This window comes from Chiloscyllium plagiosum, unplaced genomic scaffold (genome assembly GCF_037043375.1).
Source record: "Chiloscyllium plagiosum isolate Xiang-an unplaced genomic scaffold, Cpla_swu_hap1 HiC_scaffold_25, whole genome shotgun sequence".
In the NCBI taxonomy this organism is placed as follows: domain Eukaryota; kingdom Metazoa; phylum Chordata; class Chondrichthyes; order Orectolobiformes; family Hemiscylliidae; genus Chiloscyllium; species Chiloscyllium plagiosum.
The window spans coordinates 59,400,824-59,416,842 of NW_028270163.1; the positions used below are offsets into that span (position 1 = coordinate 59,400,824).

General features: G+C 43.6%; 1 protein-coding gene across 2 annotated transcripts in view; it reads right to left on the reverse strand.

Moving 5' to 3' along the window:
• Positions 1 to 16,019, reverse strand: part of mbtd1 (mbt domain containing 1) — a 73,829-nt gene that overhangs the window by 53,057 nt on the left and 4,753 nt on the right. For both annotated transcript variants that reach the window (XM_088000775.1, XM_043715171.2), the window contains exons 2-3: positions 4,061 to 4,262; positions 1,889 to 2,022 (exon numbers count right to left, since the gene is read on the reverse strand). In XM_088000775.1, coding sequence (XP_087856901.1) covers positions 1,889 to 2,022; positions 4,061 to 4,262 — 336 coding nt within the window. The remainder of the gene's footprint in view (positions 1 to 1,888; positions 2,023 to 4,060; positions 4,263 to 16,019) is intronic.

The window sequence follows — 16,019 nt, forward strand, 5'->3', positions numbered from 1 at the left end:
AGAGGGGGCGCACGCTAGAGAGAGAGAGAGAGAGAGGGGGGCGCGCGTGCTAGAGAGAGAGAGAGGGGGCGCGCCCGCTAGAGAGAGAGAGAGGGGGCGCGCCGCTAGAGAGAGAGAGAGGGGGCGCGCCCGCTAGAGAGAGAGAGAGGGGGCGCGCCCGCTAGAGAGAGAGAGAGGGGGCGCGCCCGCTAGAGAGAGAGAGAGGGGGCGCGCGCCCGCTAGAGAGAGAGAGAGGGGGGCGCGCGCCGCTAGAGAGAGAGAGAGGGGGCGCGCGCCCGCTAGAGAGAGAGAGAGGGGGCGCGCGCGCGCTAGAGAGAGAGAGAGGGGGCGCGCGCGCGCTAGAGAGAGAGAGAGGGGGCGCGCGCGCGCTAGAGAGAGAGAGAGGGGGCGCGCGCGCGCTAGAGAGAGAGAGAGGGGGCGCGCGCGCGCTAGAGAGAGAGAGAGGGGGCGCGCGCGCGCTAGAGAGAGAGAGAGGGGGCGCGCGCGCGCTAGAGAGAGAGAGAGGGGGCGCGCGCGCGCTAGAGAGAGAGAGAGGGGGCGCGCGCGCTAGAGAGAGAGAGAGGGGGCGCGCGCGCTAGAGAGAGAGAGGGGCGCGCGCGCTACAGAGAGAGAGGGGGGGCGCGCTACAGAGAGAGAGGGGGGGCGCGCGCTACAGAGAGAGAGAGGGGGCGCGCGCGCTACAGAGAGAGAGGGGGCGCGCGCGCTACAGAGAGAGAGGGGGCGCGCGCTACAGAGAGAGGGGGCGCGCGCGCTACAGAGAGAGAGGGGGCGCGCTACAGAGAGAGAGGGGCGCGCGCGCTACAGAGAGAGGGGGGCGCGCGCGCGCTACAGAGAGAGGGGGGCGCGCGCGCGCGCGCTACAGAGAGAGGGGGGGCGCGCGCGCGCGCTACAGAGAGAGGGGGGGCGCGCGCGCGCGCTACAGAGAGAGGGGGGGCGCGCGCAGCGCGCTACAGAGAGAGGGGGGGCGCGCGCGCGCGCGCTACAGAGAGAGGGGGGGCGCGCGCGCGCTACAGAGAGAGGGGGGGCGCGCGCTACAGAGAGAGGGGGGGGCGCGCGCGCGCTACAGAGAGAGGGGGGGCGCGCGCGCGCGCGCTACAGAAAGAGGGGGGGCGCGCACGCGCGCTACAGAGAGAGGGGGGGCGCGCGCGCGCGAGAGAGAGGGGGGCGCGCGCGCGCGCGAGAGAGAGGGGGGCGCGCGCGCGCGGCGAGAGAGAGAGAGAGAGAGAGAGAGGGGGGGGCGCGCGCGCGCGAAAGGGGGGGGGCGCGCGTGCGCGAGAGAGAGAGAGAGAGGGGGGGCGCGCGCGCGAGAGAGGGGGGGGGGCGCGCGCGCGATAGAGAGAGAGGGGGGGCGCGCGCGCGCGAGAGAGAGGGGGGGCGCGCGCGCGCGAGAGAGAGAGGGGGGCGCGCGCGCGAGAGAGAGAGGGGGGGGGCGCGCGCGAGAGAGAGAGGGGGGGGGCGCGCGCGAGAGAGAGAGGGGGGCGCGCGCGCGAGAGAGAGAGGGGGGCGCGCGCGCGCGCGAGAGAGAGAGGGGGCGCGCGCGCACGCGAGAGAGGGGGGCGCGCGCGCACGCGAGAGAGGGGGGCGCGCGCGAGAGAGAGAGAGGGGGTACTTGAGTTGAGTAGCTGCACCACATGTGAAAGACGTGATTCTAAACATTACACAGAAATCAATAAACTGAATCTGTAAAACACACCATGTGCAAAGTTATGACTATTTAAAGATTCTCACTGTATTTAAAGTGCAAACAAAACATCACTTTGTAAGAAGAGAAATTTGTTAAACAGGTGCGTGCCATTTTAAATTAAAATTAGTATGACATCTTCAGCGACAAGAACAGCAATTCTAGCTACAGTTCATGAATACCATTGGGAAAAGACTCAAGTAGTACCTGAAGTCTGGCTAAAATGCTGGCTTTTTTCGAGTTTGATGAGTAGCTTCTGGAGCACGAAACACTGCAGAATCGTTTTGTCTTGGAATAAAAAGCATCTCTCACACCAACCATTCCACACATCTCACAGGTGGCTAATGGAGACAGCACAGAACCAGAGAACAATCAAAAGCAATGACAAGAAACTGCAGCAAGTCAATCAGTCACTACTTCATCACTTAATGGTGAATACATCACAGATCATTTTTCATAAACAATTAGAAACTGAAGTGATCCAGCATCAGAAAATTGGAAGAACTTCAAACCTTCCTCAGTTTAAGAGTCAAGCCTGGATAGGTTAAAAAGCACAAAGTAAAGTGCAGTTGTGATTTGGAATTAACTACAAACCCATTTTTTTTCTCACCAGTAACAAATTCTAATAAACTCCATAATTTGAAATGAGCTGCCAAGATATTGCTCACAACTCCTTTGAAACCAATGTTCTTAAACCATCAATTCACTGTTGCATTTACCTTTCAACCCTCCTATGTATCCATGCAGAGAACTACATACTTCGGATCTCAGCAAGAGTTCAAAAGCACCTCGAGGAAACCCACGCAGACGAGGGGAGAAGGTACAAACTTCACACCGACAGACAGTCACTACAGGCTGGATTCAAACCTGGGTCCCTGGCACTCTGAGGCATCAGTGCTAACCACTGAGCCACTGTGCTGTACTGAATAGGTTGCCAATACAAAGATCAGGATTGGATGAGATGCATCTAAGGGTACTAATCAACAAGTGGAAATTACATAGGCATTTGATACCGTGTCACACAACAAGTTTGCAATAAGATAAAGCTCATGGAATGAACTGGTCAGTCTGACATGGATATTTGGCTGAAGGACCGTACAGAGAGCAATCGTCAATGGATGGCTTTTTGGGCTGAAAAGTTTGGAGGGCTCCTATTGGTTGGTTTTTGAACCCCCACTTTTCCTGAGGTTATGATTTCAATCTTGATTAGCAGGGAACAATTTCCAAGTTTACAACAATACAAAACTTGAAAACATTATCAACTGCAAGTCAGAAAATTAAAACTCTTAAAAACTGATGGATCAGACAGAAAGGCAGCAGATAAAAAAGGTCAATGGAGAGAAGGGCAAGGTTTTTTAAAAATATTAATTTGTGGTTCATGGACATCGCTGGCTGGCCTGCATTTATTGCCCATGCCTAGGTGCTCTGAGGTGGTGGTGGCGAGCCACCTTTTTGAACTTAGGAAGCGAATTTCAGGATTTTGATCCAACGACAGTGAAGGTACAGTGATACAGGGGGTGGTACTCTGCTGTATCTGCTGTCCATGTCCTTCTAGATGATCATGGGCCAGGGACAGCAGAGGTAATATACTTGGATCATTAAAGACCCTAAAAAAGTTCTCTCTTCAATAAGTGCTACCCCAAATAGCAGAGAGAATGCATAAATCATTGAAGATGTCAAGACAGGTTGAGCAAGTAGTTAATAAAACATACAGAATCCTAGTCTTTATTTTTAACAGGGGCACAGAATTTAAGGGCAAGGAGGTTGTGCTGAACTTGTTTAAGACACAAGTTCGATCTCGGCTGGAATACTGTGCACAGAACTGTACACAGCACTCCAGCTGAGGTTGAACTTGTGTCTTAAACAAATTCAACACAACCTTCTTGCTCTTAAATGAGGTCAGTGTGCTAGAGAGAGTGCGGAACACATTTATGGAAGGACAATGGAGTTGAAACTCTACTTCCACTTGTTAGAACAAACTGTTCAAGTCTCTTCATCCTTGCACTCATAGGATTCTAAGTCACCCAATTCCTGCGATGCTTGTCTATCTTTTTTCTTAATTTACTTGTGTGTCAAACTAGTGGCATGCTCAAAGCACCTAAGGGCAATCGAACTGGTTCACAGCTCTCTGAAATTTAAAAACAGACGATTTTTGTTGAATACGTTTGGCTAATTTTGCCTAGTACACATCTTGAACAGACACGTGGAAAATTTCACACAAATGAAATGGACTGAGATCAATCACAACTTTGGTGGTACTTTGAAAACTCTATCCACCAAGATGTCTTCAGGTAGGATAACAAGAGAATATTGCTGTCCCATGTCAATATAGATGAATCGAATGATTAACTGTCGTGAAGAACAAAGCCACATACTGACCCATTCCAGATTTGCCATCAGGGTAAGTGTACACTTGTCCATTGGTTTTGATAAGTGGGAGACTAGCTGGTATTGAGGTAACTTCCTCTTCACTCTCATCAGAGCTCGAACTGCTGCTGCTATCCTCACTGCAACTGTCATAACCGTCAAACATTCCAAACGAGTCCCTCCTCTTTCTTTCTGACCGTGGAGAGTGCTCAGTCTGTAAAGAAATTACAAACATTTTTACACAGGCGCCATAGTTGATGGCATTTTTTGTACATTTTGTTTGGGAGTTTATTTATCAAGACTGAATGACTTGCTTCCCAACTCCACAATGTCACTGAGATCAACATTTGAAGGATGCTGGGTGCACAAGGAGTGTTCAAATCTTCCATTTCTCTTCCCTCAGTGCAGCACAGTAGGAAAGTGGCAGCCCTGAACCTCGGCTGGTATCTAGTGTGAACAAGGGTAATAAAAGGCAGTTAATTCCTGTGATGTTTGTTCATCATGTTGAAAAGCATCTTATTTGCAGGACACCTTGATTAAATCATAGCAAAAAAAAACAAAAAACAGCTGGTCACCTTAAGATACTAAAACGTACAAACACCTTAAGGCTTCCCAAACTGCCATTAATTTAAAATTGAGAAACTACTGAACAAAAGCAGAGCTAAATGAAACAACGCCCACATACACATCCACCTTAAAAATGCATAATCTCATCACTAATTTTTCTGGGATCATTAATCTGCATAAACTGACATTACAAGTCAAACTATGCCCATTTCATTTGTCACTTGAACACACTCAGCAAGCCAGCCTCCAGAGTCTTCTGTGATGGCACATTCCACAGGTTTACCATCCTCAATGGAGATATCTTTCTTCATTGCAACCTAAAACAACAGTTTGACCTGTATCCTGAAACTGTGACCCCTCATTCTAGACTTGGCAACCAGGGCAGATAGTATACCATAATTAGGTTAAAACTTTTACATATTTCAATCTTGTTCTACTAAACTTTCATGAATGCAGGCCCAGTCAAAACAATCTCTCGACATAGAATAACCATGCCATCCCTAAACCAACCAAATGAACTTCTGCTGCAGTCCCTCTGGCTGTGCTTTTCCAGCACCACACACTCGAATCTGATCTCCTGCATTTACTGTCCTCACTCTCTTTTATATAATTATCGTAAGGCATTCCTACTTTTGCATCCCTTACTCTGGCATTTAAGGCCAATATACATTTGCCTAATTTCTTGCTGTTCCCACTGATTTACTTTTATTGACTGGTGTCAAAGAACACCCAGATTTCTTGGTGTATCCCATTTCCCAATTTAGTACCATTTAAATAATACACTGCTTTTCCGTTTTTCACACTGAAATACATATCTGCACATTTAACCATGTTGTACTGCATCTGCTTCACACTGTTTGTCTACACGTATACAACCTTCAACCCCATTGATTTCCATCAAGCACTTTTTTTTAAAAACTAAGTGATTTTCTTCAATTCATCCTTGCTTCCTTTCTTGTGTGAAAGCAGAAGAAAGTTTATGTTCAATTCCTCTGACATGTCTTCGTTCCCCATCATAATTTCCCTCATTTCTGACTGTAAGGGACCTACATTTGTCTTTAATTTTTTTGTCACTTTTTTTTTTTAAAAACTGACCGCGAAAGTTTATAATGTTCCTTGCAAGTTTTCTCCTCTTTAAAAAAAAAAATCAGTATTTTTGTCCTCATTTGCCAAATTCTAAAATGTGTCCTGTCCTCAGGCTTGGTGCTTTTTCTGGCAGTTTTATGTCTCCTCTTTGGATCTAATATTATCCATAATTTCTTCTATCAAGCATCTTTCTGGTTTTGTTTGTGGAACAGATAGCAAGGAAAAATTGTTTTAAATCATGCTGTGATCCTCAATTAATAGCTCTTGCCTATCCACTGCCCCTTGGTTTCCCCCTGTCTTTCTATTTAGGTTCCATCATTTTGCCATTCTCAGTGAAACCCTCCCAAACGGCGTCCAAGTAATAATCCAAGTCTCTTTTGTTAGGTTTAAATAAGAAATCACATGACACCAGATTATAGTCCAACAGGTTTTTTTGAAATCACAAGCTTTCGGAGTGCTGCTCCTTCATCAGGTGAAGTGACTTCAGAAGTCAGACAACATCATAGGTTTAAATAAGGAGTGAGGCCTTATAAGATACATTATTGATACACATCATGACCACCGGCTATTCACCATGCCCCTTCAGAATGACTTGCCAACACATCCTTGAGCCTAGGAGGCAACATACCATCCTGGAGTTTCTTTTACCACCACATAAATGCTGTCTGTTGCCCTTACTAATGAATCCCATCTTACTGTCTCTGCCATTTTTGTTCCACCACTTGTGCATAGAAGAAGCAGCAGTTATGTCATGGACCCAGGTCCTACTACTATAAATCAAGAAGTGTCACCCTTTACATTATCTGAAATGGTCTGTCATGGAAGGGGATGCCCAGAGTCTCCTGCACTACCTCATTCCCTCCACTCTGCCTGGTGACCACTTACCCCTTTTCTACTTGTTCTGTTCACCTGGGGTGCTGTCCACCTTGAAGTTCTTCTCTGCAACTTCAAGGTTGCAAATGTTACCTTGTGTTTTGGCTACCAGAACTACATGCAGAATACAGACAGTGTCCCTGAGCAGGGACCTCTGACTTGGATTCTTATCAACAAAGTTTCCCTTGACCATGTGAAATTCTACCACATACCATTCCACCCCACACACCAATGCTCCATGAGAACATACAAGTTACCCGGAGATAGCTTCTATCGTGCCTGGTGCACGCTGTCATGAAATTCAAAACATTTCACAGTGGTCAACAGACAGCAATTAAATAGTAGATAATTTTTCATCGCCGAAAATCAATGGTAACAGCCACACCCACAATGAGCTCATGCAGTATGAACTTGCCACCCAATTAGTTTCATGGCTCAATATCACAACACCCAGAACCTGAACCAAAGTGAGTCAAAGGTTTAAACTTCACAGCCTTTGAACATGCACACGGAAACAAATCTCCAATATTACAACAGGTTGTGATTACAGTGTGTTTACTTAGCTCCCACAAGATCTGCTCACTGAAGGATATCACTGCCTAATGTGACAGGTTCCAAATAACGTCACAAACAAGTACTTACTGCCCCATATCAATGCTACCAATCTGTACAGAGAATTAAAACAAATGACTAAAGCTGAATGAAGCAGTGTGAAACTGTACTCGCTGGCACTGGACCAGCAACCCAGGAAATGATATTGTATGAACAAATTATGAGCAGTTGGCCATTTAGCTCCAAACCTGCTCTGCCATTCAACTAATCCGTGGCTGGTCTCACTGTAACTTCAAATCCATACTCCTGCCCATCACCAGTAAATTTTCGTCCACTTGCTTCACAAGCATCTACCAAGCTCAGAAATTCACCTCAATTTTAAAGGGACAACCCATAGTTCTAAATTCTCCCAAAGGAAATATCTTCACCACATCTATCCTGTTAAAAAAACCTCAGGATTTTGTTTCAATCAAGTGAAAATGCCACTCCTCTAAACCCCAGTGAAGTTCAGCCTAGTACAGAAACCATTTCTCATTATATAACCTGCCGATTTCAACTATCAGTTTCATGCATTTACATCTCTTCTCAAAAAAAAGAGACCAGACTGTGCACAATACTCAAGATTGTCTCACAATACCCTGTTTAATTGAACTTATTCACACAATGATAAAATTCGATCAGCTTTTGTAATTACTTAAATGTAACTGCAAATTAATCTTTAGTAATTCATGTACAAGAACACAAATACCCCTCTGCATTTTATCATTTTGATAATATGCCACTTTTTTGCCAAAACAGGCAATGTCACATTTTCCCATATTATACTCCATTTGGCACAGTTTTGCCCACCCATTCAGCTTATGAAATTTCTTTTCTAACATCCTTGTGCCATCTTCACAACTTACTTTCCCACCTATCTTGATGTCATCAGGAAAATGGTAAACATACCTTACTTTCTTTTTCTGATCATTTAAATAAATCATTAACAGTTGAGCCCCAGCAGAGTTCACTCTAGCATACCACTTGTTATATCTTGCCAATGTGAAAAGGATTCGTTTATACCCACTGTCTCCTTCCTGTTAACCAGCCAATCTTTGATCCAATCTTGAATTTTAATTTCACCTATCAAAATGCCTTCTGAAAATTTAAATGCTGTACATCTACTAATTCCTTTTTATCTAGAGTATACATTACATGATCAAAAAATTCCAACAAACTGATCAAACACAACTTCCCCCTCATAAAAGCAGATTGACTCGGTCTTGACTTATTCTCTGGCTCTGCTATAAAAAAATCAGATGTTATAATAACTGGTCTGCAGTTTCTTTTCTGTTCCCTCTCTTTTTGCTTTGTTACAATTTAATGGGACTGTCTAAATTAGGGAGATTTGGAAAATTAAAGCCAATGCATTAACTTTCTCAGCAGTCTTTTTTTGAAGTTAGAGGAACAAGTCCATGAGAACCCAGACATTTTTCAGTCCGCAGTTCTAACAACTTACTAATTGCCACTTCCAGTTTTCCACAATGTCTCTCACCCTTCCATTTCTTTACTTATTGTTGCATCTGGTACATAACTTGCAGCCTCCAGGTGAAGTCAGATGCAAAATGCCTGTTCTTTTTATCTGCCAGTTTCTTATTTTTTGCTATCAATTCTTCAGTCTCATTTTCTATAAACCAACGTTTACTTTGTTACAAAAACTAAAATTGCTGGAAATACTCAGCAGGTGTCACAGCATCTATGGAGAGAAAGTGAAGTTAACATTTTGGATCTAATGACCCTTCTTCAGAACTTTGTCATTTGCTCCTTGTGTTAATTCTGCCCATCTTCAAACATTTCTAACATTTCTTACTATCCCTCTATTTCTGGCTACCTGTCTCTCTCTAAATCTTTCCCCTCAATGTTTTTTTTTTAAAATATTTTATCCAAAAACAATCATTTGACATGCCACCTGTCTTTGTATGTTTATATGCTTTCTCCTTAATTTTGGAATTAACTATAACTGGTAGACACATTCCTTGGATTTTTTTTAAGTCAACATATCAACTCCTACACCAATTTAGACTACCATGAAGGACTTGCCTTCTCAATTTCTCACCTTGCCTGAGGCATGGCGACCCACAGGTTATCAACCACCGATAGCCTTCCTAACAAAGGAACACTCAGTGATTTAACCCTGTTTATAATTTCTATCCAATCTGGTTCTTGAACTCTGATCATCCGTCACAAATATGCCAATACCATTACTAATTGACAAAGCCAACCTTCCACCTTTTCCCCATCTCCTGTTCATTTTCAATGTCCTGTGCCCTTCAAGACTCCGGTTCTAATCCTCATCATCCTGCAGTCACATCTCTAACACAATCAGTATATACCTATCCATTTCGATGTGCATTCTCAGTTTACCGATTTTGCTTCAAGCGTAACGTGCATTCAGATAGAGCCTTTAGTTTTAATCTGTTTACTCTCTTCATAAATGTCAGTCTTACCTGTTGGTTGACTCATCCTATAACAGTTGATCATTTTTAATACCGTATCTCTTTGGCCATTTCAATTACCACATCTTCCCAAATCTGATACTTATCCCCACTATTCAATTTAAAATCCTCTTTATATCCCTAGGTGTGTGGTTGGCTAGAACATCAGCCCTAGCATGGTTTATGTAGGAACTGCCCATTTGGAATTGCTCCCATATTCTCCAGTACAGGAGCCAGTGCCCCATGGACCAGAATCCACTTTTGCATTCAGCTAGTAATTTGCAGTTGTTCACCAAGGGAAAACAGAATAAGCATCAAAACTGGTCCTTGTAAACACTGGCCTGTTTTTCAGGACAAGTAACGCGGTCACTCCTACCTTATCTCCCAATCCCACAATATCCTTCAAATAGTCAACAAACACAGCATGACCTACACTGGAGGACAAATGGAACCTGTATGCTAAAAAAAATTGCCACACTGCCTTTGTTTGGGATCATCTGCAAAACTGTGCTTTCAAATCAATATCCGGAGCCCCCAGGAGAGATTTCTGAATCATATCACTCAATACGTTGTCCAGACCCACATTAATACTATTAATATCAGAATCTGATTCCTCTCTTTCAGTCAGTCAATTACTTAACCATTTTCAAGTTTTACCTTGGATACACCTGCACATGGCCAATTATAAATGGGCTGGACCCTGGGGAAAGAAGTCATGTTGAATTGTACTGTCTTGAAAAGTGCAGGATTAAGATACTCTGAGACATATGAGAGACTACAATTAATCAGGCTGATAGAATTAGGATATGAACAAAGATGGTCAAACATATATGCATTTATGAACTAGGCAAGGTACCCAAGGTCTACAAAGTTAATGCAGTGGACTGGCTCACAGAGATGGTGAGTGTGTGGAATGAACTGTCACAGGAAGTAATAGATGGAGAGAGTTACAACATTTAAAATCCGTTTGGACAGGTACACGAATAGGAAAGGTTTAGAGGGATATGAGCAAAAATGCAGGTAAATGGGGCTAGTTTAGTTTGGGGAACTTGGATGAGTTGGACTGAAGTGTCTGTATCCATGCTGACTGACTATGATTCTATTAAAACATTAGTGAGAACTCATTGACCATTTTTAATTCTTTATTTTTTATTGTCTCAAATTGAACCGGTCTGAATTTTTATGAGTAAATTGCACACTGCGCTACGAAGCAAGTATCCAGCGAAAATTCCTGATTCAAAGGCCTCTGAGTAAAGTCACAAGGGAGTTCAAGTCAGCCTGGTTGAAAATAAAAGCTTTCAGCTGACCTGAGCTCAAACTGCCCTCTATATTCACTTAAGTGGTGCTCACACCTCCAAACAATTCCCCCAAAGAAAAAAAAAACACCTTGTGGTAAATTCCACAGTCAGACTCAAATCACATGCCTGAATAAGGCATTAGGGAACATAAATAAAAAAGCAGAAGGCAAAGTAGTGCAAGTTACACACTTCTGCAGAAAAAGAAGAACTTCAGGTTCCTTCAGCTCTATCATTAATCTCCGAGCTGTCAGACACTGTAGAAACACAGCAGCATTTCAGTGCAAAATCATACAAAAGCAATTATTTGCCCCAAAAATGTCCACATACTAAATGTCTAATACAGGCATTGAAAACTTTGGATTCATCAGATAATAGGTTAGTGAGCACCTGATAAAGAAACCTCCCTTCCACTCAGTTCCAGAATTCACTACAAAATCATAAGCGAGAAACCATCTCACTGAATTTTCTTTTAAAAAGATAGGCCACTGCAACACAAGGGATAACCTGCTCAGTGGCACAAAATAACTGGACAATATCAGTAAGACTACACAGACTGAACAGTCAGCAGAAGAACCAGGGCATGCACAAAATGCTCACTAAGAGTCACTCTTCCTCTCCAACCTGTTCACTGCCTGTGCACAGTAATAATCTTCAAACCAGGTTTACAGTACTCAAAACATCACTTGGCCATCAAGCTATTGATCAAGAGATGCAAAGATACAGAAATTGATATAACTCCACTATAGCTATCGGCCTTGGCCACAAATTTCTCCCAACATTTAACAAATTTTAAACTAACTCTAAGGGAGGAGAAATCATATCACATCTATCCTTAAAATATTGATTTACAAAAGTAAATGTGGTACTTTGTCTATTTTATTAAAAGACAGTAGATTGTGGGCCATTACATTTCTTCCTCAATTCTCAGGGTCACCTATTTTCAAGCTCTGAAATTTTGAAGAACTATATTTGACAGGATAGTATGAAGTATGAAATGAGGCCGCTAGTCTTTCATGGAAACCATAACAGTGAGTGGCCTGTTCCCAGGATCCAAGAATGCTAACCTGCAGCAAATTTGCTGAAAAAATGACATGTCGCCCTCAAACCTCAGCAGATCTGGCAACAACTTGTACTTCAATTTCTAGTTCCTGTGACAGAAGAAAATGTCCCTAGGCACTTTTGATGCATATTACAGAAGCAAAGACATGGAGGTATTCGATCAGATTACCGGAGAAGGCCTTAAAGGAGGACAGTGAAGTAGACACAGAGTGCAAATTCCAGACATTAGAGATCAGGCAAAAGCATAGCAATCAATGGTGAAGCGATTAAAACTGAGGATGTTCAGAACCTAGAATTACACAGGCACAGATATTCCACATGGTTGTGGGGTTGAAGGAGATTAGAGATTAGGAAGGGTCAGGCTATGGAGGCATTTGAAAACAATGAGAATTTTAAATCAAGACATGTAGGCAAACAAGACAGCAGAGTTTTGGATGGCCTCAAATTTAGATGAGAGAGACCATCTTCCATTATTGCTCATCATTGCTCATCTTTTGCCCATTCCTAATTTCCTTGAACTGATTCAAACAGATTAGAGGGGCATAGGGCAGTCAAAAGTCACTGGTAGACCACAGCAGATAAGGTCAGAAAATTTCCTTTCCTGAAGCACAGTGAACCAGATTGCTTAATCAACAATTCTACATTTTCTTAGCTTGACTTTTCACCTAATGTCCACGGTGGTATTCAAACCCATGTCCACATAGCCTTAACCTGCGATTGCAAATTACCAGCACAATGAGAATATGACTACTCCCCCACCTAATTCTTGGAAAACTCAAAGGTCACAGGAATAAACACTATTGAAGGTGTAGCAGATGACCTGTGACAAGTGAAGTTATAAATGAGAAAGCAAATGGTCTTAATAATGGCAGAGATACATGGTAGGAAGCTCATTGCAGAGTCAAACATGACAAAGACTGCACAGTCTGGTTTATTCTCAAAGTTGCCAGGAAAAGAGTTGAAGTTGGCAGTGTGCAGAGGAACCAAACAACAGTTTTTGCCCAATATTTATCTTTTGCTCAGCCAGTACTGGATGTGAGATAAGGAGCCCCAGAAAGAAGTGGGGCTCATCAGAGTGCATGCAAAAACACGTAAATGAGACTATAGGACAGTGGTGGTGGTTGGGGGTGTGTGGGGGGGGGTGCAGGGGTTCACCGATACCATATTGATGGTCACAGACAATGATGCCAAAGGAGTAAGAGAAGCCATCATCAGTTCCCCTGCACTGCCAGAGCACCAGTCCTCCACCCTCAGCTAGTCAAGAATGATGCTTTTAAATGGGTGGATGGGGGCTGTCGGTGGGTCATGGGGGTTTAGCATGCTCCATGGGTTAAGGAGGACAAAAAAAAAGTTGTGTTTCTTTGCCACAGTCACAAGTTGTCATTTTTAACTGTGAGAAATGTATTTTATGGTGGGAGGAATAGAATTCTAAGTGAAGGTATTTGAACACACAGCTTCAGTAAAGACAGAAACCGCTTTAGAAAACACTTTACAAGACTTGAGAGTGAGGGAGGTTAGAGGTGGGATGATGTTTACAGATAAAGATGGGGTCAATAATTGTGTGTTATTGATAGGGGTGGAGCTAGCAAATTTAAAGGGAAGAGGGACAAACACCTGAAGATATCACCAAAAGACCAAGTTGGGTGGTCAGCAGTTTAGACAACAAAAGGTCATCAACCTGAAACATTAAATTTTCACAAGGGCTGTTTTCCCTGGAGCGTCAGAGGCTGAGGGGTGACCTTAGAGATTTACAAAATTATGAGGGGCATGGATAGGGTAAATAGACAAAGTCTTTTCCCTGGGATTGGGGAGACCAGAACTAGAGGGCATAGGTTTAGGGTGAGAGGGGAAAGGTATAAAAGAGACCCAAGGGGCAACTTTTTTGCACAGAGGATGGTATGTGTATGGAATGAGCTGCCAGAGGATGTGGTGGAGGCTGGTACAATTGCAACATTTAAGAGGCATTTGGATGGGTATGTGAATAGGAAGGGTTTGGAGGGATATGGGCCGGGTGCTGGCAGGTGGGACTAGATTGGGTTGGGATATGTGATCAGCATGGACGGGTTGGACTGAAGGGTCTTTTTCCATGCTGTCCATCTCTATGACTCTATAAGTGTTGTCTGCCTTGCCAAGTACTTGCAGCAGCTTCTTCCATTAATTTCCCTCCACTTTCCCCAGGAAAGGCCAGATCACATGGTGGAAGTGATTTAAAGATATACACCAACAGCACTGCCAGAGCCACAGCCTCCAGCTCAATCACAAAGTCAAACAGTAGATTTTATTTGAAGCTGAGAACAAGGAGAACTGTTGCCTGTGGTGAAGGACATCACAAAGGCTTTCACAACGAGCTCAAGCTAACCACTATCAGCTTACCAAACATGATTCAAGGTTTTTTTAAAAAAATGTGCATTTGTGAAAAAGGAGGAAGAGAGACAATTGTCCAATGGCATTTAACTTGTTTTTAAATTCAATTTTGGGTCAAGGGCATTGCTAGATAGACCAGCATTCATTACCAATCCCTGATTGCCCAGAGGTCAGTCAAGAGTCAACCAAAGTGAGTTTGGTGTTACATGTAGGTCAGACCAGGTAAAAATGGCAGTTTCCCTACCTGAAGGACAACAGTGAACCAGATGGGATTTTCCAACAATTGACAATGATTTCATGCTCATCATTAGGCTCGTAATTCCAGATTCTTTTTTCCCCCAAATTGAATTCAAATTCCACCATCTTCCATGGCAGGATTTGAACCCGAGTTCCCAGAAAATTATCTGGGTTTCCTGATTAAACGTTCAGCTCACTGGGCCATCACCTCCCCATAGAGCATAACAGCACAGCACAGACTTGCATATGGCCCATATTTCACTTTTCTCTGCCTATTCATTCTTAGGATGTAGAGAACACAAAACTGCACACATTACCCATCCCTGGAGTAGTGGTCAGCCACCTCAGAATTGCCACAGTCATTGTGCTAATCCTGCTCCCACAATTTTAAACTCAGGGACTAATTCAGAATACTCTGATATGTCAAAGTCAGGGTGGTGTGCAATTCAGACATTAGAAAACTGCCATGAATTTGCAGCACTTTACTTGGTTAAAATTTGAGTTTGCAAGGCTGAATTGTAGGTCAATAGAATTGTTGACTTGTCCCTATCCTGTAAACTCAAGGCAAATGAATTGCAGCCACCCTGAGCTAATGCTGGAGGACATTCTGCTCAAAGTCTTGGAGACCAATCGAGCAGGTTACTGTCCCTAAACGGAGCTCCCAAGCAAGTCTTAAGGAGTCCAGCACACTCCTGACCACAGCATGGTACACAGTGGATTGAGAAAAGAAAACATCATTTATATCTGTCATTACTCTGTATTGTTGTGAAGATTGAACTAGTTTAGTTTCTGGTTACCATTGATCCCCAGAAGTTATTCCTAGATTCCTAAGATAACATGTACCTAAGGACAATTATAACCACATTTGGGAATACACCAAACATGATCTTCTTTCTCTCTTTTCAGATACTGGCTGATGCAACGAAGATTAACATTTCAGTTTTAATTTTATATCAGTCAATAACTCAAAAAAAGAATTGCACACAAAAGAAGATTCAGATTCATCCTCGGAGGCTGAAGTATTGCCCACAGCTGAGACTTGAATGCAACTTTGATCCATAGTCATTGTCAAAGTGTAGGAATAGGTCCATATTTCCAATAGAACTCAATGTCGTAACATCCTGCTTCTATTTACTTCACTCTTTTCATGATCTCAGAATGCAATTGCAAGCATGACAAGTTACATAAACAGCTTTTATTATAAGCAAAAACAAAAGTTTAGGTTTTACTAAACAAGCTGTTTAAGGAGCACTGCGAGTGTTCAATAACTTTGTCCCACTGAGACAGGCAAGGAATGGTAAGGTGAAGGAGCCTTGCATGACAAGAGCAGAGGAGCTTTGCGTCAAGGGAAAGAAGAAAGCTTACTTAAGCTTGAGGCGGCAAGGATCTGCCACAGTTTTAAAGGATTACAGGGTAGCTAAGAAAGAACCCAAAAATGGACTGAGGAGAGCTAGGAGGAAA